Source organism: Linepithema humile, chromosome 2 (genome assembly GCF_040581485.1).
Source record: "Linepithema humile isolate Giens D197 chromosome 2, Lhum_UNIL_v1.0, whole genome shotgun sequence".
NCBI lineage: Eukaryota > Metazoa > Arthropoda > Insecta > Hymenoptera > Formicidae > Linepithema > Linepithema humile.
In genome coordinates this window covers 23,930,965-23,953,096 of record NC_090129.1, presented here as the reverse complement: position 1 = coordinate 23,953,096, position 22,132 = coordinate 23,930,965, and the positions used below count along the sequence as shown (strand labels likewise).

At 38.3% G+C, this 22,132-nt stretch overlaps 3 protein-coding genes across 4 annotated transcripts; 2 read left to right on the top strand and 1 right to left on the bottom strand.

Annotated features, from left to right (window-relative positions):
* The first annotated feature begins 7,312 nt into the window (after positions 1–7,312).
* Positions 7,313–8,420, top strand: LSm1 (U6 snRNA-associated Sm-like protein LSm1). The gene is made up of 3 exons (XM_012359877.2): positions 7,313–7,529; positions 7,878–8,062; positions 8,161–8,420. The coding sequence occupies exons 1-3, from the start codon at positions 7,472–7,474 to the stop codon at positions 8,332–8,334; spliced, it is 417 nt and encodes a 138-aa protein (XP_012215300.1). The 5' UTR covers positions 7,313–7,471; the 3' UTR covers positions 8,335–8,420.
* Positions 8,421–8,646: 226 nt separating this feature from the next.
* Positions 8,647–12,600, bottom strand: LOC105667819 (rho GTPase-activating protein 24-like). 2 transcript variants are annotated; one of them, XM_012359873.2, is made up of 7 exons: positions 12,392–12,600; positions 11,989–12,158; positions 11,713–11,922; positions 11,250–11,626; positions 10,825–11,181; positions 9,982–10,725; positions 8,647–9,884 (listed from the first exon to the last, which is right to left on the bottom strand). In XM_012359873.2, exons 1-7 carry the CDS (start codon positions 12,514–12,516, stop codon positions 9,159–9,161), a joined length of 2,709 nt encoding a protein of 902 aa, XP_012215296.1. In that variant the 5' UTR covers positions 12,517–12,600; the 3' UTR covers positions 8,647–9,158. The 2 variants fall into 2 exon arrangements, with proteins under 2 accessions (XP_012215296.1, XP_012215297.1); XM_012359874.2 differs by having other exon boundaries at positions 11,989–12,155.
* A 227-nt stretch (positions 12,601–12,827) lies between these two features.
* lqfR (clathrin interactor lqfR) lies at positions 12,828–20,874 on the top strand. Its single transcript, XM_012359952.2, has 8 exons — positions 12,828–13,145; positions 15,090–15,169; positions 15,264–15,385; positions 15,575–15,963; positions 16,025–16,235; positions 16,303–16,840; positions 17,012–17,158; positions 17,447–20,874. Exons 1-8 carry the CDS (start codon positions 13,096–13,098, stop codon positions 20,260–20,262), a joined length of 4,353 nt encoding a protein of 1,450 aa, XP_012215375.1. The 5' UTR covers positions 12,828–13,095; the 3' UTR covers positions 20,263–20,874.
* The last annotated feature ends 1,258 nt before the right edge of the window (positions 20,875–22,132 follow it).

The window sequence follows — 22,132 nt, the reverse complement described above, 5'->3', positions numbered from 1 at the left end:
AGTATTTTAATTTTTTCGTTTCACTAAAAATAGGAGAAACTGCTTGTATCTCTCATATCTCAAGAAAAAAGCAAAGGATGAAGGTGGAAGCGTAAAGGGAATTGTGGCATTAAGTGAATCGTAATTCCCGTGCGCGATATCCTTAGCGAATATTCGAGGGAAACGAGGTATTAATCCTTTTTTCGCGCAAATCTCATCAGGAATCTGCGGCTCGATTCAATCTCGTTCGATGGAACGGCGCCGCGGTCATTCCGGATGAAGTACCGGCGTGCCCGGCCATTAAAAAGCGAACAAAACAAACCGAGGGATTTAATAGGTACGCGCAACTAGCCCGATTACGCGCGGACCGCGTATAAAGAAACTAATGGGCATGCACACTGTGTGTTCGTGTGTACGCGGGCTCACAAATTGCCCGGCGCAGTGGCAACCGAAGGCCCATCTCGTAATATCATATCATGCGATCGCAATCGGCCGTAATTAACGCTGTGTTATTCTGCATAATTTGTTAGGAGCCCCCGCCGGCGCGGTTGAGCGCACTGGCAATAAATAGGCATTACAATTGAAAAAGAAAGGAGCTCCACGCGATGCGGGGTGCAGCCGCTTGTATTTCTAGACATTGTACCTTTGCATTCACCTCGCGCTCGCTGAATTATTCCTTTTCGTTTCATTATCCTCATTATTATATTAGATCCTTATTAATTTCTTATCTCACGTTGAAATAAAATTTATCTTATTCCGTATCTTTTTTCTCCGCATTCAAATACAGTCTTAAAGAAACTTCTTTTAATACGCGTGGTTCGAAGTATTATTACGTATCGGAAGAATTATCATTTTGCGCGCGTAGCGCGGCAGGTGATTGCAAATGATGTACTTTCAATTCGCGCCGCCATCGATACGTGAAATGCCGCTCATTCGATCGGGCAATTAGAAAGGGGAAAAAAATACCATCCAACGGAAGTATCTGCATCGGTGTAACGCGCGATATATCAGGAAAATAAACAAATTAGTCCTGGGAGATTTCTTTCCGTATAAATTATAGACGGAAAATGCAAGATGACGTATATGCCAACAACAATTTTCATATCTCCCTTGTAATAAATTTTATTGGCTACGCAACTCGAAAATTGCGTGTGATAAATAAATCGCAATACGTGATTCGAGTTTCGCGTTGACATAAATCAAGAATACAAAGTATCGGTACTTGGAAAATATCGGTGATACCGAACTAATGTTTCGCTATCGCTATTGATTTACGAGGCGTCGATGCTTGACGTTTGGCTCGTAATTCCTTAATCAAGAGTGATAAGTGAAATTAACGCAGAATTTGCGTGACAAGCAGCTTTCGGAAATAGTTTCAATAGCGCAAGATTGAAAAGTCCTTCAAATAACGGCTGTGCCAACCGGCATCGGGGTACGAACGTTGCGTCAGCAACAAACGAGGCGCGCAAAATGTTGCAGCGGCTAGCGAGAAGAAAGAGATATGCGAATAAGTTTCATCGCGCGTTCAGAGAGAAGAGACGGCAAACACACGAGTTCGTGTGTGAGCGCGAGAGGGTGCGTGGGCAGGGGGTGAGCGCGTAAACAAAACGAGTGAGGAAGAAATGGGCAAAGAGAATGAGAGGAAACGAGCGAGTGAGTAAAAGAGAGAAAGAGTGTGTGTGTGTATGTGTGTGTGTGCAAATGCGCGCGCGAAGCGAAGCGGAGCAGAGCGGGAGAGAAAGAGAGGGAGAGAGAGTACTAAGCTAGAAACTCATTACGCTCGCTCCGCCCCGGTCGTTCGACGAAGCAGCGACCAATCGGATACTGCCGGGATCGTAATCGCGCCGGTGCACGGTTTAATCTCGGCATCGCGCCCAAGTATAGCACACGGCCGTGCCGACGAAGCACCGCGAGCCGGGCGGCTGCGAGAGTGCAAGCCGCCAACGCCAACACACCGCCGACGAGCGGCTGTTATGTTGAGCGACTTGCACCCATGGACGATCCCACAGGATCGTACGAGGACACGGCGAAACCACGCATGTTACTCTCAAAGCCCCTCTCGTCTTAAATTATGAGATGAATCGCGCGAAGCTTTTGGCTCGTAAGCTCACGAGGTCTTTGGATATTTTTAAAAATTCAATTTTTTTTAAATAATATTTTTCAGACTCACTGATACTTTTGTAAGAGGATTTGTATACAAAATTTTCTAAAATTATTATTAAAAAAGTATAAAAATTTAAATAATAGTTTATTTTTCTACCAATTTTTTCAAGACATTTCTTTCAGTTTTTTGATTTCTTAAAAAAATTTTTTAATTGCGAAATTACTGAATTAAGCTCGTCATTGTTAGGAAAATGTGTCTTACTATATTTTCTATACAATCCAGATTTTCCCAGATCTCTTAGTGGATCTTCGAATGCATATTTAATTCTACGTGTGAAGGATGTCAAACCTTTTTTGAAGATAACGAGCTTAAAATTATGCTGCATCTTTCCAGAGAAAAGATCTTTAAAAAAATTAAGATTCTATAAAAAGATGAACTATTTAAAATTTTTATAATAAACGCTTATTTTTAATATCAATTTTGCATAAACTTTGATTCATCATCATAAAGTATATTTAATGCACATGTCATAAAACATCAAGTGTAATCAATATCAATAGAAAAAAATCTCGTTTTATCACTCATTATTAAAAGTGAAAATTGCGCTACATCGGCGTTAAATAAAGGCTAATCAAGAGACACGGTAAAAAAAGCACACGGGAGCTGATTTGAAACAATGGTAACGCACAGGACGCTAATTGCGTTTTCCACAAAATATTCGGACATCTCGTAAATATACGAGTGTACCGCGTCGCGTCGATACGGCGAGAAAACACGTGGAAACGCGCTATCGAGTGACAAAAAGAAATTCGGCCGCCAGTCATTGGACCGCCAATGTTCAGCGAATTACCTGAATAATTGACGCCGACCGATGTTCTCGCATTTGCGCGACCAGTTGCTCTTGGCGATGGACACCGATTGTATTTTTTTTTTTTTTTTTTTTTTTTTTTTCAAGTCCGACACACGATGCGATGCGACGCGACGGACGCGACGTGTGCATTACGCGTCCTTTTCATTATACATTTATAACAGCGATCGGGAATTTTACTCTCTTTCTCTCTCTTTCTCTCTCTCTCACTCTCTCTTTTTTTAACGGGGTTCAATTTTCAGTCGTGCGCCGAATCACAATGACACCTCTCTAAATGTAAAATAAATATTCAACGCCGCCGGGAATAATTCAGCAGCTATAAAAGTGGATACGCGTTTGATAAATCGATGTATGAAGAATTCACGGTACGTAACAACTGCAATTGCAAACAACGATACCCGAATCGAAAAATATCCACAAACATAAAACAGAGCTGGTCTTTATTGCTTAATTGCTGATACGGAAAAATTCAACACAATTGGTGATAAAGATTTTCTCCGATCTCTTATTGTATTGCTAGTATTTTTAACTTTTTTCTTATACATTAATTATCTTTATTGTTTATCAAAAATAAAAGACTACGTAAAAGTAAAAAAAAATTACATAATTTGTAAATTAATTTCGTTAATTATATATTTATTTTTCGTGGAAACAAAACAAAGTTTAAATCTCTTGAATCTGAAAAATTTCACACTTGATTAATTTATATTTTAAATGAGCAAACGAGTAAATAGCGCGAATATTTTATTTACTTCAGCTAAGTGATTTTGTATAAATATATATTCTTTATCACTTAAAAAGAGTAGTGAACAGCGAGCTTTTTCTACGTCTAACGCCTTGCACCATTTGATTTCAAATTTAGCGAGTAACGTCAAGAAAAGTGAAGACGGGATCATTGTCCCTAATCGATCGCGGCCATTGCGCAAAAGGAGCGACGGATTAACGAGTCCGTAATCATTGAAATCCATGAACTCGGTCCACTTTAAGCAAGACTCGCGTGTATTTGGAATAGCGCAAAGCTGCGCCAGCGACATGAAAGAGACACGGGGTGGTTGGCGCGACGTCGAGCAGGGGGCACGAGAAAAAAAGATTGAAAGGAGCGAAATGTTGCTGGAAAGAGGAACAGGACGAGGGAGAGGAAGAAACGACAGAGAGACGCCGAGAGAGGAAGAAGAGAGGAAAGAAGAGGTGGAGAAGGAGGAGGCGGCGGGTGAAATGAAGGAGGGAGAGGAGGAGAGAAAGGGAGGGCACACTCGTACACGTTGAAATTGCCCGGCCATTAACGATACTATGTTATTACGCTTGTCCTTTTTTGCTCCGCGGCCTCCACTCGCGCGCGTTCAAGCCGTCGACGGCCATTTTGGAATATGGGATTGAGAAAGGAAAAGCGCGAGAGGGACGAGAGAACATTGTCGCGTCCGCGATCCGCTCCGCGTGCTCTCTCATCGCCGATCAAAGTCGATGCGACGCCGCGAGTCGATCGATTGAGCAAACCGCGGAACGAGCGGTACGCGCAAGCTGGTTTATTTCGGAAATTAAAATCGATGTAATTTTGGCGAGCTCAATTTTCAATGTACACGCGATATCTACAAAGGAATGAGCAGCCTCTCAAGCCAATTATTATTACGTTTACATTATTCCGAATAAACGCGCGCGGATTATCGCGCGTCTGTGTGGAGCCGAGATTTCAATCCGCTTCTCGATTCTGCGTTCTAATTGACGCCGAAGTGGCGTGAATCGCGCTTGAATTTAGATTTGTGACGCGGGCGATAAACTTTTACTTGATTTCCGCGGTCGCATAAACGAAACGATTAACGGGAATCGTAGTTGCGTCGCGGATGGAGCGGCGAAAGGGGAAACCGGCGATTGAGCACTCTTTAGAGTGGGCCGGGTGGGGAAGATCGGGACGCATTATTAGTCGCATTATTACCTATAATCTCTCCACTCTCCCGGTCGCTCCCATCGGTATCGATAGTCATTTCGTTTCGACTTTTGACCCACGTCGGGGCTGTAATCAAGCGTAAATCGTGTCCAGCTCTTTTTTACGAAGCGTTTAAAGACGAAACGATCGTGGCCTCTATTTCCCTCCCCCCCGAGAGGTTCGTCCTCGCTCCGGCAGACCTCCCACCATCCTTCCCCTCTCGCCCGCTGCAATCTTGCGTCGTTTCGCTGTATGTTTGCGGTGCCAATTTCCCAAGACCGCCATTTGCCGAGCATTAAACCGTTTCGGACTCCTATCTGGCACGACTCGGTCGCGACTCGTGACCCCGGTCGATTTTGTGCGGAACGGTGCAGCTATCGTTGGGGATCGAGCCGCGCTCTGTTGATACCTTTTGGACGGCGAGATCACGAGAAACCGCTAATACTAATGTTATCAAATGGAGAGCCGAGCGTCGACTTTATATTTCAAACGAACAATTCCAAGTGTTGTAAGAACGAGAAAGATTAATGTAATGGACGCTTGAACAAACGCATTTATTTGATCGAATTCACGAATTAATACAAGTCCATTTTTCGATTCGGAAGCGCGAAGAGCGCCCGTGATTCTTGCGGAGTTACCGTCGGCTTTAAGCCGCCGTAAACCTTATCACTTTATTTGAATTTCAAATGCAGCCGCACAGACCACGCCGAAATCCATGCGGTGTCCAAACGCGCAGCGTTCCACCGAATTTTTTTATGATACTCTACTTTTTACCGTGATCCCTCATACCCGTTATAATTCGCAAGTATAAAATAAAAAGCTCGCGCGCATATTGTCATATGTAATTCAATATGCGTTTGGCATTTTAAATACATTACAAATGCACGATATTTGATCTTTTAATTCAAATGTTTTATGTATTTATTTCTAACTCGATTATAAAATTATACTTGTAACTTTGCACACGGATATAAAGCAATAATGATCTATTTCTTTATTTATAATTCGATCATACCTTTATAATTATTGTATCACACACATATGCGAACAACAACGTTCTCCGATCAATGAATTCGCAATGTGGGGAAAGAAATGTGCGAATAATTTGCAAAAATCCCCGATGTAGAAGTGGTTAGAGCTTAAACGCGCGCACGGTAAGAGATTACTGTGCATCGGGTCCGCCTCGATAAGATTTGTCGTGCGCCGAAACGATGGATCTGGTTTACGAGGAAGCGCGTCGTCGCCGAGAGCGCGATTATTAAAACGTGCCGCCAACTCGGTAGACTACAAGGGAAACACGCTGGCGCGGCTTCTCGACGGCCCTAAATTAAATCGCGCGCTCCTCTCGCTTGTTTTGCGATCGGAATAGGATCCTGATCGGCGCCGGGAAGTTGAGAGCGTTCCGGTGTCGCTCGCAATCGGGGGCATAAAGTGTCCGCATAAAGCAAAGTCCTGGTAAGCTCTTCTCGACGCCGAGAGGACCCAGGTGCATCGCGAGACGTGTCGGATTCGTGGGATATCGCTGTCGCTACTCTATTCTTGTTACTAAATATTTATTTTTTTTTTATTTTTTTTTTTTCGGATTATTAATTCTTTTTTTTTACATTAAGTTGATTTATAATACACTGTCAATTTTTTAATCGTGCAAATAGATGGCAATTTTTATAATGTTATTCAATGTTTGTGATTCAATATTCAATGTTTATGACATTTAATATTTTTACGATATGCGATATTTGTAATATTTGTAATTCTATTCTGTACGAGGATTTACTTAGCTCGAAAGCTACTCTGATTGCATTGTTTTAATAGATTGAAAAATGCCTCTAACCTACATATGTTAGACTTTTTGGCGTATTACTACGATCGCAGTTACATTTTAGGTTAAAAATGAGTTAAATAAATGCTCGTACAGAATAGCAAAATTGCAGAAATATTATAAAAATATCTCATTATCGCAATATCGTTAGAAATATATGTATAACGCTATGAATATCAAAATATATTACAATGTATCTTAGATAATAATTAAATTTGCAATATTGACTCACCAAATTGATGACGGTTTCAAATGATTTTTTCGGGAACTGCCGGACGTGAAACTTGGGCTATATCGATGAAAGTTGAACAAAGAGAAATAACAGCGACCGAGAATCTCGTTCACCAGAACCCGTGGCGTTATCACTGGAATGTTAAAAGGCTGTCTCTTCGTCAACATGATTTATTCGAATTAAAAGCTTGCAGGGACGCACGTAAAGTCGAACAGTAGTGAACAGCAGTAAACGGTTATATTCTTTTCGCCGCGCTTTTGCTAAATGCAACATTATCGCCATCTTTACAAATAAGAAGGAAACATTTGCTGCAAATGATTTCATGATAATGTTGATAAATTTGTTCGTATAACAACCGTGAATAAAAACGCAATCTATCTTATCGACACTTGTGTCTTTCTAGTTCTTTAGTTGGATCATAGAATTCGTAGAAGGTATATTGTTTAGCCAAGACAGTGAGTGAACTAAAGTGGACGTCAGTTATTGAAATTGGAAAAAATTTATAATAATTGTTCAGTTTTTTTGTTGACTTAATTTAATCTGACAAAATGAATGAAGCTAATGAATTGCCACCAGGAACAGCGTCGCTACTCGAAGAACTCGAGAGTAGGTGTTTGTGTATTTATGAATCTCACTGGTATTTTATTATATTTTTTACAATTATATTCTTTTTACTTAATCACTCTTATCTTTCCTTGCACATTATATAAAATACTATAAATTAATTATTTAATAATCAATAAAGTAACAATTATAAAGTTAAATTCTTGTGAACTCTAATAAAATGACACATTTGAAATTTAATAAAGATTTTTAGACAAAAAAAATCTAAAACACGATAAATTTGTATTTTTATTGTACAAAATAAAACTTTTTTGCTGATAGTTGTTTGGTACAAAAATATATTTATTATTAGCCTGTTTTTCAATCACATTATATTCACTTCTTGTCTAGAAAAACTTATGGTTCTGTTGAGAGATGGCAGAACATTAATTGGATATCTCAAAAGTGTTGACCAATTTGCTAATATAGTACTTCAAAGTACCATCGAGAGAATTCATGTTGGCGAAGAGTATGGTGATATCCCGAGAGGTATTTTCATAGTGAGAGGAGAAAATGTTGTACTGTTAGGAGAAATAGTAAGAAATAGTAATTTATTTTATGAATAAAAAGAATATTCATTATAATTTCACTAATGCATATCTATACGATGCTTAAATGAACACTTCCGTTATAGGACAGAGAAAAGGAAAAGGTTTTACCATTAAAAAAGGTGACAGTAGATGAAATTTTGGATGCTCAAAGGCGTGAACAAGAATCGAAGCAAGAACAGAAGAAGCGAATGAACAAAGCTTTGAAAGAGAGAGGTTTCTCGTACATACCAGATTTAAGTCATGAGGATATGTATTGACCTACAAGTGTATCTATTCTGTTTTTTGTATGGACTTTAATTAATTTACAATTATTAAAAATATAACTACTATATGAGATTTATAATAGTGCATTATCTTTCTTTAGACTATTTTTCTTTTGCCTATTACTAAAGTTGAAGATAAAATTTCAAAATTATTTTATTTATATTTATGTAAAAATAAAAGAATAATATATCTTAATTAAATGTACATACATTATTTCGCATATATAGCACATACATTAATTTTAAGTGATTCTTAAAATGTTTTGTCAGGAATCATGGTTTGTAAGAAAAATGTCATATTATAAATCGTTTTATATAATTTAGTTTTATTTATAAATATATTAACAAACTTTGTGTGCAATGGAGAAACTTGTTCTTTTACAAGAATCATTACATTACACTTGTTATCGAAGGATACAATATTATGCAAAATTTGGAAGTTTTAACATGAATTAGAAAAATATATATGATTAGAAAAATACTGAATTGCATCTAGCAATAGTCTTGCTTAGCTTTTGCAGATATTTTTATCAAGATTGTCATGAAAACAAAAAGAAAATTTTTTAAGCATCTTGCATTAAATGCAATATATAATAATGATTTATAATTTTCCATAAAAATAATAAATAATCCAATTACACAGTAATCCAAGTTGCACAGTTGATTCATACTCGAAACAAAACTATATATAAGCATACTGATAAACCTAAATTAATGACACGAGTCTCTTTCTCCTTAAAGTATACTTATAACAAAGTATGAAAACTTATTTATACTCAACGATATACTAATGACAATAATTAATGAATCTTGATAAATTAAAATGACGTCTCTTGGAAGCTATCCTGCGTTTTTGCAGGGTTTAGTGTCGATTCATTTCGCGATTTGAGTTCTTCGCCTTTCGAACTCTTAGCCACGCTGTCTCTTGTGGATCTTTTAGAATCATTTCGTTGCAAGCTAGTCCCACGTTTTCTCGGAGAAGGAAATTCTTCCATCTTTTCAGTGGAATTATTCGCACTATTCGTGCTGCCGGATGCTATGCCAGAAGTGTCAGATTCTGGTTGATTACCGTCCAAACAACACAATAAACTATCAGACAGTGTATCATCGTTTAAAAGATTCAAGTCGGATTCCGACTGCTCGAAATCGCCTGTCCGCGATGTAAAACTGAGATCAACAGGACTGGCTGTTAAGACGCTTCTCGACAATAAATATTCTCTAAACGTGCTCGTTATAGACATCGAACTTTGTTGCGTACAGGCGCAACAATTTGCGACGGACTGCACACAGTTGTGCTTTCCAAGTGTATCCAATCCATTGTTTTCTTTATTTTCAATATCTTTCGCACAAGGCAGCGCCTCTGCATTGTCTGTACTGTTGTACGTCTGAGATTCCTCTAAAATGGAAGCGTAATTCATTGCACCCACCACGTCTAGATTCGATCCATGCGAATTACAGCCGTTGTTGCCAGTAACGAGATTGCAAAGACTCGAAGTTGAAACGATCATTACTGGCTTCCTGGAGCGTGGAGTCATCATTGTTTCCTGTTACAAATTAATATAGTTTTAATTGCGTTACATATAATTCTAGCATTATATTTCTAATTATTATATATATATATAATATTTCAAATTTATATACCTGCATGGCTTTTGTCATTTTTGTTGCGCTTTGTGTAATCGGACTCATGCTTTTGTCGCTGTTAGTAATAGGAGTCAAGATGTAATCGTTAGTGGCCAAGCTTTGTCGCAATAAACTTGACGGTGTTGATGTGTGAACAGCATACACATTTCTGAATCGACTTCTAACAATCGGAGATTGTAAATTACGTGTACATGCGTTTTCGGTACAGGGTTCAACATTCAAAGTAGTTTCAGACGATTTCATGCTCGGTGTACAAGTCTTCAAAGGGGGGGTTTGTACATTCGTCATTACGGTAAATGAAAGCATTGGTTCCGATTTTTGCCGCACTAACTCGGTATTATTTGTTAACGAGTTATCACAGTGAATTACATTGTGAGTGGAATACATGTCGGGTGGCTCACTTAGTTGACGCGTCAATTTGCCAGCATTAGATTCACCATTGTCGCTGGTCATTGCGTTCGTTTCTTGTAAACTTGTAGCCATACCGAGTTCCATCGAACCTAAACTCTGTTTTGCATCATGCACACTTTTTCCATCTAGCTCGTCTCTCATATCTGGAGATTGATCACACAGCTTGCTTTTTACTTTATAACTTGTCAAAGTTTCATTATTAAGGCTATCACTACTCATGTGTTTGGCTTGTAAAAGATCATTATCGATTGTATTACAGGTATCCGTACTAAGTTCATCGTTTGATTTGCTAAGAAGTGTTCTTGCTGGAAGCAACGAATCTTCCAATTTCTGTATAGTACATGCGAAAAAAGATATTAGATAAGAGTAAACGTGCTATTGTTAAAGACACATAATAAACATACAATGAAAAAATATAAAGAATCTCACCGTTGCCAATATATTTTCTTCGCTGCTCGATCTAGTAATATTGCATCCAGCGTTGTCAACAAACTTTTTGTGGCCCAAGATTTTCTTTTGAAAGATGTGTTTCTTGATAGAATCTCCAAGACTCTTGGTTTTACAATTCTTCACGTGCCTAGGTGTACCTTGTCCGTTTTCTTTGTTAAACTGTTTCACGAGCCGCCGCTTCTTGGCTGATTCCGGCATAGCTTGTATGTGAGCATATAGCTGAGCCAAAGCTGCTTGAGTATCTTGCGTAGAATTCGCTTTCGCCGTTAAATTGCGATCGACAAAACTGAATACAGTGTGAGCTGTACTAGTTGCGTCTGGTATCGACTCGTTCAACTGTAATTGTAAATCTTTCTTAGTGTGCAAAAAGTAAGATAGAATATTGCTGTAAATTTTAAACTTACGTCAGTCTTCTTCGGGCTCAACAATTTTCTTTCTTGTTCCACCCAGTACGCTCTTATATCTGTAGCCAATTTCGGTGGGATCTCAAAAAACTCTGTTCCTTTTCTAATCATAAATGCAACTAGACACGACAGATTCTGCGAATTAATATGCAAGGCTTCAGGTGACAATCTTCGTGGACACAATAAATGCGGCGTGAAGAGAGTGGCCAGTGTGTCGCTATTCATTTTGTTGCTATGCTCATAACTTGCAGTCTTATTTAACAAAGTGAGAATAGCTTTGAGCAAAATTCTATTAGGAGGTGGCAAAAGCAGAAGAAGTAGTTGTAATGAACTCAACAATCTGGCATCATTTGTCTTCCCATCCAAGCTGCATAATTCTATGAATAATTTACTTATGTAAATAATTTAATTTATGGTCATAGCAAACATGTTATATATACATATGTATGCTTTTTTTTATTACCAGCTATCTGGCAATGTGCTGGATAATGTAAATCTGTCAGAAGTGGTTCTGATAATTCTGACAGGAATCCTTTCAACACTGAGGCACAGTCGTGCACACTAAACCGACCATCGTCAAGATCTAAAGATACACCTTGAGACATAGCTGTCTTTAAATCCTGTTGCCTCGTTAACTTTCCAGTACGTCGAAATATTCCCTCTTGTACGATGTCTGTATTGAGAAAAGAGAAATACATTTAACTCCGTTACATTCACATCATTCGATATCCTTACTTACTTTGTTCTTGGGACAAATAATCTATCAATTGTGTCACTTGATTTATGCCATCTTCAGATAACATAACACCTTCTGTGCCCTTTTCTAAACTTACTGACGACTTAGACTTCTTGGCGAAGCTTAAAAGACCCCATTTTTTCAGTCTTGCTTTCTCAGTAATACCATCGCTGCTGAAAAAGTCAATCAAAATATGTATTACATGACATTTTACTATTAATGCTTTTATAACAATATTATAACAATAGTTCGCTCTTATCATCATTTACAGCTAATAAGTCAGCGGTCGAGCGTTGTCAACAAAACCGAAAGAGAAAGTCAATGAAACACAAAACTAGAGTTTACTATTCGAAGCACGATATCAAGAAACGTTAATGCAGGTGATAAGAGGCCGGATATCGCTTACTCTTCCGTATTAAGATCCAATTCGAAGGACAGGTGCATTTTCACAAGCGTGTGAAACTGTTCGGGGTTGACTTTTCGCATTCTGAAAGCCAACTTTCCGTCCACTCCATCGTTAAAATCTGCCATCGTTGTGATTAGCGACTCGTACAACAATTTAAACGCGCTCTTACATGTTGAATGTCCGATTTCGGCAGTGATACCACACGCGTAAAAAAATACAAATGCATTATCTACGAATATCCAGATGTGAATCGTTTGTTTCGAAAAGATTCGTATAGGGAATTACAAGTACTTTGATCGAATAGGACAAAAGTACTCTCATTGTTCTGATTGGCCAGACGCTAAGCGTGCAACATTTGTCTAAAGTCAGTAGTTCAATGCGTAGTTTGATACGGGCTTTACTGGACGGCTCCCTCTAGTTTGTCGCTTTTGAGTTTTTTTCTGCATCAATACATGGTCTATGCCATACAAAACTTTACGCCATGCACGGGCATGACAACGGAAGACACCTGTGACCGCTGCGAGGTGTGTGTAAACGTGGAAGGGATAACATGGCTACCGCCTGGTGACGTTCTGTTCGCCGTGGTGATATCAGATGCTCGGAAAAACATCTGGCGACTATCTGGCGACGTGCTGTCAATAGCGTTTCGTCGAAAGGGTATCGTGCGGATAGATAAAAACTGTCCTTGTAGGCCTGTGCTGTGAATGAACGCGATGATGAACATGTGGAAAGTGCGGGAGCTGATGGACAAGGCGTAAGTTCAATCCCGAAGCGAGATATAACCTTGCTTTCGCTTTTTTTTGGAGCGCATTCCGCTGCATTGCCTCCCGCGAGTGCATCTCGTTTCTTACTGGCGTGTGATTGTGATAAATGATCGAAAATCATACAATACATATATATCGCTTTGCCCGAGTATGATCAGAAATATCACGCACACGCAATACCTCTTGACTCTTATTGTGGCAAGGAACGCGAGAGACGTTGGAAAATCCGGCGGATTACGTCGCTTCTGCTCGTACGAGAATATGTAATCGCTTTCGACACGTCTCGTTCACGAGCGGCGGAGGACGAGGAACGGGGTGAGGGAGAGAGACTCGTAAAACTGGAACGGTGCGGATAATTTTATGGCGCGACCTTGGGATTCGATAGTACATAATTCGAGGTGATAAAACCATGTCGAAAACAATTGTGTATTACACGCGTTTTCAGGTGCGCGTGTATTTTACATACTTTATCAGTGTTTTCGACGTTTTCGACGTTTTTCCAACTTGAATTCTTTTCCGCGCTTTTGAAAACATCTCCGCGTTCCTTGCCAGTAATTTTTTAACGTTTAATTGGAATGCGAAATTTGGAATTTTATGCTTCATTATATATAAGTAAAAAAATGCAGGAAATATTGTAGAACATATTCTTGAAAATTCGCACCTTGAAATTTTAGTTTCCAGTCGAAAAATCAATTCTTGAAATCTCAATTTATTCTTAATACTTTTTAAATTTATTATTTATTTCAGCTCAATTTTTTTTATTGATTTATAATCTGGATTTTTATTTATTGCCGATATTTTGGTTCGAGTATCGAAAGACATAAGACATCTCATAATTATCCAGTTACATTATTTTAATGCGTGTTGTAAACAGGATACAATAGAAGAAGGTATTCATTCATGCGATATAAGATTCCAATTCGTATTGCTTGCGCACGAATACCCGTTTAGAGTTACGAAAGTATTCGACTCGCGTACTATTTCTCGTATTGTATTAGCTTTTGCGCGTGTTTAAAATAATGTCGTTTGTTGAAATTTGTTTCATTTAAAAAAAATTTTAATTTGATATTCGAATGATATATTTGAATAAAAATAATATTACGACACGGCTTTTGATACAAAAAATAATTTATTAAAATACATTTATAATTTAAAATATCGTTAGGGAAATTTTATCTCTTTATATTCCATTAAACGATATATATTAATAACAAAGTCCGAGTGTTATGTATATTTGTTTGTTTAAAAAGAAATTGTTTAAAAAAAACTGTTAAATGAATTTACCTGAAATATTTTTTATATCTATACTACTAATAATATTTTTAATGTAATATAAATATAAATTAATTAAGTAACTAATCTTTTTGTTTGAAACAGCATTGATTAAAGACCATTGTATAATTAACTCAAACTAGCAAACTAATAATCTCTAATAAATTAATGTTTAGTTACCTTCGCAAACACATTTCAGTATTACCGGTTCGACGTAATAAACCGCGTGAGATACATCGCAAGCTGTAATAGCTTTAAACTGTAATCATTTACGTAATTCACGGCTGTGTGCACTTTTGTCGTCGCACGGATGCACGTACGTTGTTTGTAGACCAAACTAACGCAATAAATAGAGAGAGAGAGAGAGAGGGAGAGAGAAAGACAGGAAGAGGAAGAGAAACCATTGCGCTATACCTGTACTTAATTATTATTTATAAATAAAGTGACGTTAATAGGAAGACTATCATAAATCTCTAGCGTTGCGTGATCCAACTCAACGATGAGTATTATCGGATTTTATCGGCTTTTTTTGCAGAAATAATCACCATTGCGAGCAATGTGATATTATCACACGTGTATTAAGTACTCAATTATCAATAATTTATAGCTTTGTACGTTGCAAATTGTACGCAATGTGTTACGATGAAAAATTGCATTTGTAGGACTAATGTCGTCATGAATTACACGGAAACAGAGGCCAAAGTTAGGGAGGCAACTAATGACGACGCATGGGGTCCCACAGGTACGATTAGCGATAACGCTTGTTCGAGCGATAACTTTACCATGAATTGAGATACACGTACAAATTAATTAAATCGAATCCATTACTTTTTAAGGCGCAATGATGCAAGAACTTGCTCAGGCTACATTCACATACGAACAGTTTCCAGAAGTAATGTCCATGCTCTGGAAAAGAATGTTGCAAGAAAATAAACGAAACTGGCGACGAACGTACAAGGTACGAACACGGTTCTCCAGTGAACATTTCTGAGAAAGCGTACAAAATAAGAATACGAGTTTAGAAAATTAAATAAGATAAGATTTTCATATTATAAATTAGTAAATAAAATGCGTAAACGAGTGAAAGCGTGTTTCATCGGTATTTCACTAATTTATCTAATTAATTTCCGTCTTCTTTTTTTTACAGTCGTTACTTCTTCTTAATTACTTAGTCCGCAATGGCTCGGAACGAGTCGTCACGTCGTCACGCGAACATATTTATGATCTCAGATCTTTAGAAAATTACACGTGCATCGACGAATTTGGGAAGGATCAAGGAATAAATATTAGACATAAAGTTAGGGAATTAATTGACTTTATTCAAGACGATGATAAACTTAGGGAGGAAAGGAAAAAGGCCAAGAAAAATAAAGACAAATACGTTGGTTTATCGAGCGAAGCGATGGGAATGAGATTTGGGGGTGGCGATAGATGGATGGACAATCCCAAGTGGAACAAATCCGGCGCAGAGACGTATAATGACTGGGACAATCATGGAAACAATCGTGGAAAAGGATTCGAGGATGCGAACAACAGGTGTGTATCTAACGAATTGCACCTTTCGAATTTTTTTCTTACAACTTTTTATATTATACAGCGACGATGGCGAAAGAGAAGACTCGGACAATGATACTAGCCCAAAGAAAAGTGGAAGAGAATACAGAGACACGTTGGACAATACAAACCAAATCGGTAAATCTGCTCAAATATCTGCACCTTCTGCAAACGCATCCCCCGCACGGACAGCGAGAAATATTAAGAAAGTAGATCTCGGAGCAGCGGCGAATTATGGAAAGGAGCAATCTAATGTAAGTTTAGAAAGCGAGGGTCGCTGCGAATCACGATAATTCACATTCAATTTTGTTTTACTTACAGAATAGTGCACCAGTACAACAAAGTAATAATTTATCATCGCCGACAAATCAGCAGAAGACGAAAAATGACATATTAAACGATATTTTTGAATCACAGAGTGATAATAACAGATTGGACGACGATGATTTCAATCCACGAGCGAGCACTCAATCTTTCGTTCAGCCGCAAAATGCGAATTTAGAATTCGGCGATTTTGCTAGCGCGTTTAATAATTCCGCGACGGTCAAGACAAAGGAAAGCAACGACGAATTTGCCGACTTTACATCTGCCTTTAATAATGTAACGATATCTAATCCTCCAAGCCAGCCTCAATTGCCACAATCGCCACAATCGCAAATCAATTTGATGGGTGTAACAATACCAATTGTAAATAATCCAAATAATGTGAACGTCAGTAATGCAATGTACGCCAATACAATGCAAACAGGCACGACAGCGTTCACCGGAAGCGCCGTTATCGAAAATCCGAAAACGTCTAACGATCTATTTGATTTATCACCGCAGGATCTTAATAATCAAATAACGAATAACAATACAGGTGAGATTGCACATTAATTGCATGAATAATCGCATAGGTAAAATTTAATAAGACAGTCGAAAGTAAATCATCTGGCGTTCAGCTCGCAATTATCAATCAATATTTATTTTTTTAATCTTCGAGATGCTTTCATTATTTTTCACGCTATATTATTTATATTATTTCTTTCAGTGACTTCAAATACAGATCTCTTGTCGGACTTGGATAGTTTAAATGCCCCCGCTATGAGGTTACCTGACGGGCGAGTAAGCGGTTCTAACAATTCAAACATTTTTATGGGTATGAATAACACACCTTCCAACGCCGTTAATTACACAGGTGAGTGCAGTTAAATATGCTTGAATTTTAATGGCATCTTTTTGTAGTCATAAGTCAATATATAGCACATATACGATATTTGTACAATTTAATATATTTATACAAATCCTAAGACGCGTAAAAGATGCAATGTTAAAATTTCTGAGCCATTCCGGCATTATTAATTAACTGTTTGATAAAGATATATAAATTTGAAGTTGCATGTGTTTCCGTAAATAAGCATTCACGTATGATGCACATCGGAGTTTGAAGCTAATGTAATTCCCACAAGAGAGCCTTTCCTTGCAGCTCATAAAAACGAAGAGAACGTTGCGACGGCCGAGAATCTTTCGAATAATGCCGCCAATCAATTGTTGGAAGTGTTATGCACCATGTGCCGTATTAAAAGTCGCACCGATCTGGAAAGAATAAGATCATCCGTTTCGAACTACATCAGATTTTTACCAGGGCCTCTCACTCCTCAAAAATATAACGGTCTTGATTCCGATACGAAAGTGGATGCCATATTGTACGGAAGAATTTTGGAGGAAATTATCGACAAGTTTGATCACGATTGGCCGTTAAGCAATGATGGCTTGGATTCCACGATCAAGAAGTTGATAATTGTCGACGGTGCAACAGTCTTCATGTTATCGGAGTCTTTGCGGGCTCTGACCACCGCTTTAAACGAATCGAAAAATCAGAGCAAAATTCGCGTTATCTCAGTAATATTGGAAGATCTGTTGAAGAGCGATGCAATATTTTCGGCAGTAGTGGATGTATGCAGACACGAAACGCAATCCTGCATGCAGCAGGAGGAACTAGATCAAACTTGGCGAAGTACAATACAAATATTGATCTCCCTGCCCAATCGCGTGTCTAATAAACTACAGTTTGACACGTCGAAATTCTACACGCCACAAATTTACATGAAGATGCTCTGTTTCCATATATCTTGCGCGATATCGTTCGTCAACGATGGATTATGCAAATACGACATTAAGCCAAGAATAGTCGGACTTTCATCTTTAATCAGCAAGATTATAATTAGTCTAAAGCCAAGTAATTTTACGTGCTTCGTCGACATCTTCGAGGAGTGGTGTTTTGAAAATAAGAAAAATGAGCGGCGCTTCGTCGAAAGTATATTTCGCGAATTAGATTCAGCCGCCATTGAATACGTAGCCATATTATTTTTGAAGCATTGCGATCCTAAGCTCGGCACGCGTCCCGTTTTCGGAAATTTATTGACGGAATCAAATTGGAAGTACATTTTAACGACCAAAATTCCTCTAATGCGTTATTACGAGGACGAGAAGCTAGTTGTAAACTTAATTTTCTACTTGGCGTCTTTTTTGAACGAAAATTGTATCTTATCGGAATTGTTAATTAAACTCTTAGAGGTTTGGAGCGACGGGAGTATTTTGAATCACACATCTATGGAGCAGCAGAAGTATATTACGCAGTTAATTATTTTATCTGTAAAAGTGTGTAAAGATCGTCTAAAGGATGACGAAAGAAAGCAGTGCGAAAAGCTATTGCTGTCTGGAGTATCTGTTCATCTTGAGTGCACAGATACAAATATAAGAGCGATGGGCATGTTGACCGGCGAGATTTGTATAAACTTATTGTCTAACATAGATGATGAATCGAAATTGAAGTTCGAATATGACAAGATGCCTGTAAAAGTGTCAGAATTACTCGAGTCTCTGAAGAATTTAAATGCGTTCGCATCGACCGTAGATCTGCAAGAACAATACGAGCGAAGCGGCGATTTGATTACTGAAAGTATTATTTTCGATTCTCTGAGTAGCAGGAAAATCTATGAATTAGGCATCGACTGCGGTATTTTATCCAGATTCGAGAGTCCGTCGAATGGAAAAGTTGAAAATAACACGCAGTTGGCGACAAATGGCGCGATAAAGGATCATCTAGTGACGAAAAACGAGTCGAAGCAACAGGTGGAACAAAATAGCGATGATTCGGATGACGTGGACAGCGACGATGATTTAGTTCCTTACGATATGAGTGACAACAAACCATTTAGCAAGGTGCGCCCGACATATTTGCGTGATGTGCTCAACAATTTAACGGATGACAAGACCATTTCCAATCCCGACATTTTCTCTGAATCCCTGCTGGCATGCGAAGAATTAATACTAACGCAGCTGCCGAACGACGATGCATCCTTCGCAATAGAACTCCTGTCACTTCTCGCCACGCTGAGGCAACAGTCTTACGTCGAGGACTTTGAACTCGTGATTTTCAAATGTTGCGTGGCGATTGTGACTGTGCGTCCGAAGGAATGCGCCGAATTCCTGTGTAAAGAGTTTTACGAGGACGTCGGGAAGTACTCGCTGAACCAGCGCTTGCTGTTTCTGAATATACTGGCCGAATCTGCGAAACAGCTGTCAAAAATCGACGTCGGCAGCGCGGACAGCGCCGACGACGCCATCGATGCAGCGATTAAGGAGAAACGAATTCCGAGCCGTATATCGCTTTTCATCGACGCGGAGGAACGTAAAAAGCAACAAGTGTGGTACGATGAGGACGTCGATCTGGAAATGACGGAGAGTGGATCTGCAAACTGGCGAGAAGTCGTCGACAAAAGAATCGAGTCGCGCACGAGACGATTCGCGCATAATTCCAAGTCTCCCAAGATATATGTCAATCACTTCGGCAATGTCGTATCGTCATTTTTCTATCCGCTTTTGTACGGCTTCGGCCGTCACGATAAGCTGAAAGATTTAAAGGTTTATGCGGATCAAGAAAATATCCTACTGCTACGTTTCTTGAAAACGTTATCTGCCATAATGTTGGCGGCGCAGAACTGTCCATTGGCATTGAAGATGGGCAAGGAGATATTGGAGCTCACGTGGACGTTGCGGATTCACGATGAAGCGACAGTGAGATTAGCTGTTACGGAAAATATCGGATCCGTGCTCGTCGCGGTGCCGAAAGACGCTGTCGTCGACGAACTGTCTGAGCTACTGCTGGAAATAAGAGAGTGGCTTCTGTTGTCGCAAAATGTCATTTACGGCGAACACGATGCAAATTGTAGAGCTCTGAATGCAAAAGTGCTGTCCTTTATCGATACAATTATCGGCTCGACGTTAACTAAAGTATAAATTAGTCAGGCATGTATAACAATGAACTTGTTATCTCATATTACTTATAAGAAAAATTTTCTGCAGTATTATGTTCGTATGTACATTATGTATGAATACATTTACGTAGGACGTTTTGTTTTAGAATTAATTTTCTTGCTTACAAAAATTATGCAAATATTGCGTTGTAATCGATGATACTCTAAACGAGAGTGCACACGTATGTCGTTAATGAAAGCTTTTGATTTCACTGGCTAAAATGTTCAACATGTATTTGTATGAATCTGTGTAATATAAAACAAACTTATGTATAATCCAATTAATACAATAATTACATCATAATACATATTTTACTTAATAAAGCTAATATTTAATATCAATGCTAATCAATGTTAATTTCAATAAATTTGCAGCTCGAATAAAGTGACTCCGTTTTCATAATTACATTTTGACGTGATATTTTTATTATGTATATAAATTTGCACCGAATTTTAATAGCAATATGGCATGCACAGCGGTTGCAATATTGCGAACTAAAATCAATGTCATATTTAGGAACGATCGGATTGTCGCCCGTTACAAATCTTCTTCCACCTACATCCACGAATACTAAGAATCAAACGTCCAATAATACATCCACGCAAGTCGGTTCGACCTGGGCTGGTTCGGGATTAAATATCGACCTCGATAACATAATGGGTGGTAAATCGAAACACTCAGGCCCAGCGCCGACGATGAATCAGTTAGCGAGTAATAGCCCACAACATCAGATCAAGATGACACGTAAGTAATCCCTTAATAGTCTGTTATATTGATACCAAAGGTTTATCACTTTTTTATTAAGACTCCGCTATTCTCTTATCAATCTTACATTGCTGTAATAAACTTCGGCTGGATAAAATCTTATCTTGTTTTCTTGTGTTTCATTAACTGCGCATGATAAATTAGTTATTGTAGTCTAAACATCAAGCTTTTATGTGAAAGCCTGCAAATAAGGGTGAAATGAGGGTGAAATCTATATATATATATCCATAGCACCAGGAATGGGTTACATGTCACCGATGGTGCAGCCTCCACCGCAAAATCAACAGCAGCAGCCCAACGCAACGTTCTTTCCCGCATTCCCATAAAGGACTATCGAGTAATTTAGGGTAGGACAAAATCTCAATGCACAATATACAAGGATTAAGGCTTTGCGCGAAATTCGTTACGGGCTATTTTATTGATTCGAAGATAATAAATCTCACTTTTTCCGCCTGGGCCAAAACTCTCCAATTTATACAGGGTTCAACGATTATAACATATATTGAGATATTTTTTATTATCGTTCAGCCCTAGGCGCTACGTGATTTAAGAAGCGGACGGAGGAGGCGAGTGTTCAAAGATTAATACAGTGCAGGATAGATTGAAGCATTCGTCAGTATTTTTTAACCCTTATTTGTCTAAGGAGTAACTCGATGCCACAATACAGGTTCTTGAAAATTAGGACTTGTATAAAAAATAATATACGATAAAAAAAAGAGACACAAATGCAAATAATATACAATAATAATGAATAATATATAAAGAAATGAATCATTTTTCTGTGCAAGGCAGCCTGGTGTATAATTTAAGCCAATAATTACACGTTAAAAGACAAAGTCGACGATAAGCAGCATTCCTCTGAAACTCAGAATTATGTGTAATTTCAGTAATATGCGTTGTACTACATGCGAATATTACGCGGGAACAATATTGGCAGGAATTATCACACTGTGTGTATTTTATAAATAATGTATATTAGGCTCGGAGGAATCGGGATTATGCCTTATTTTATAGACGATGTATCATAAAAGTATATACATATATTGTGAAAAATTCGAAAAGGCATAATCTAATTAATTGTATTCAC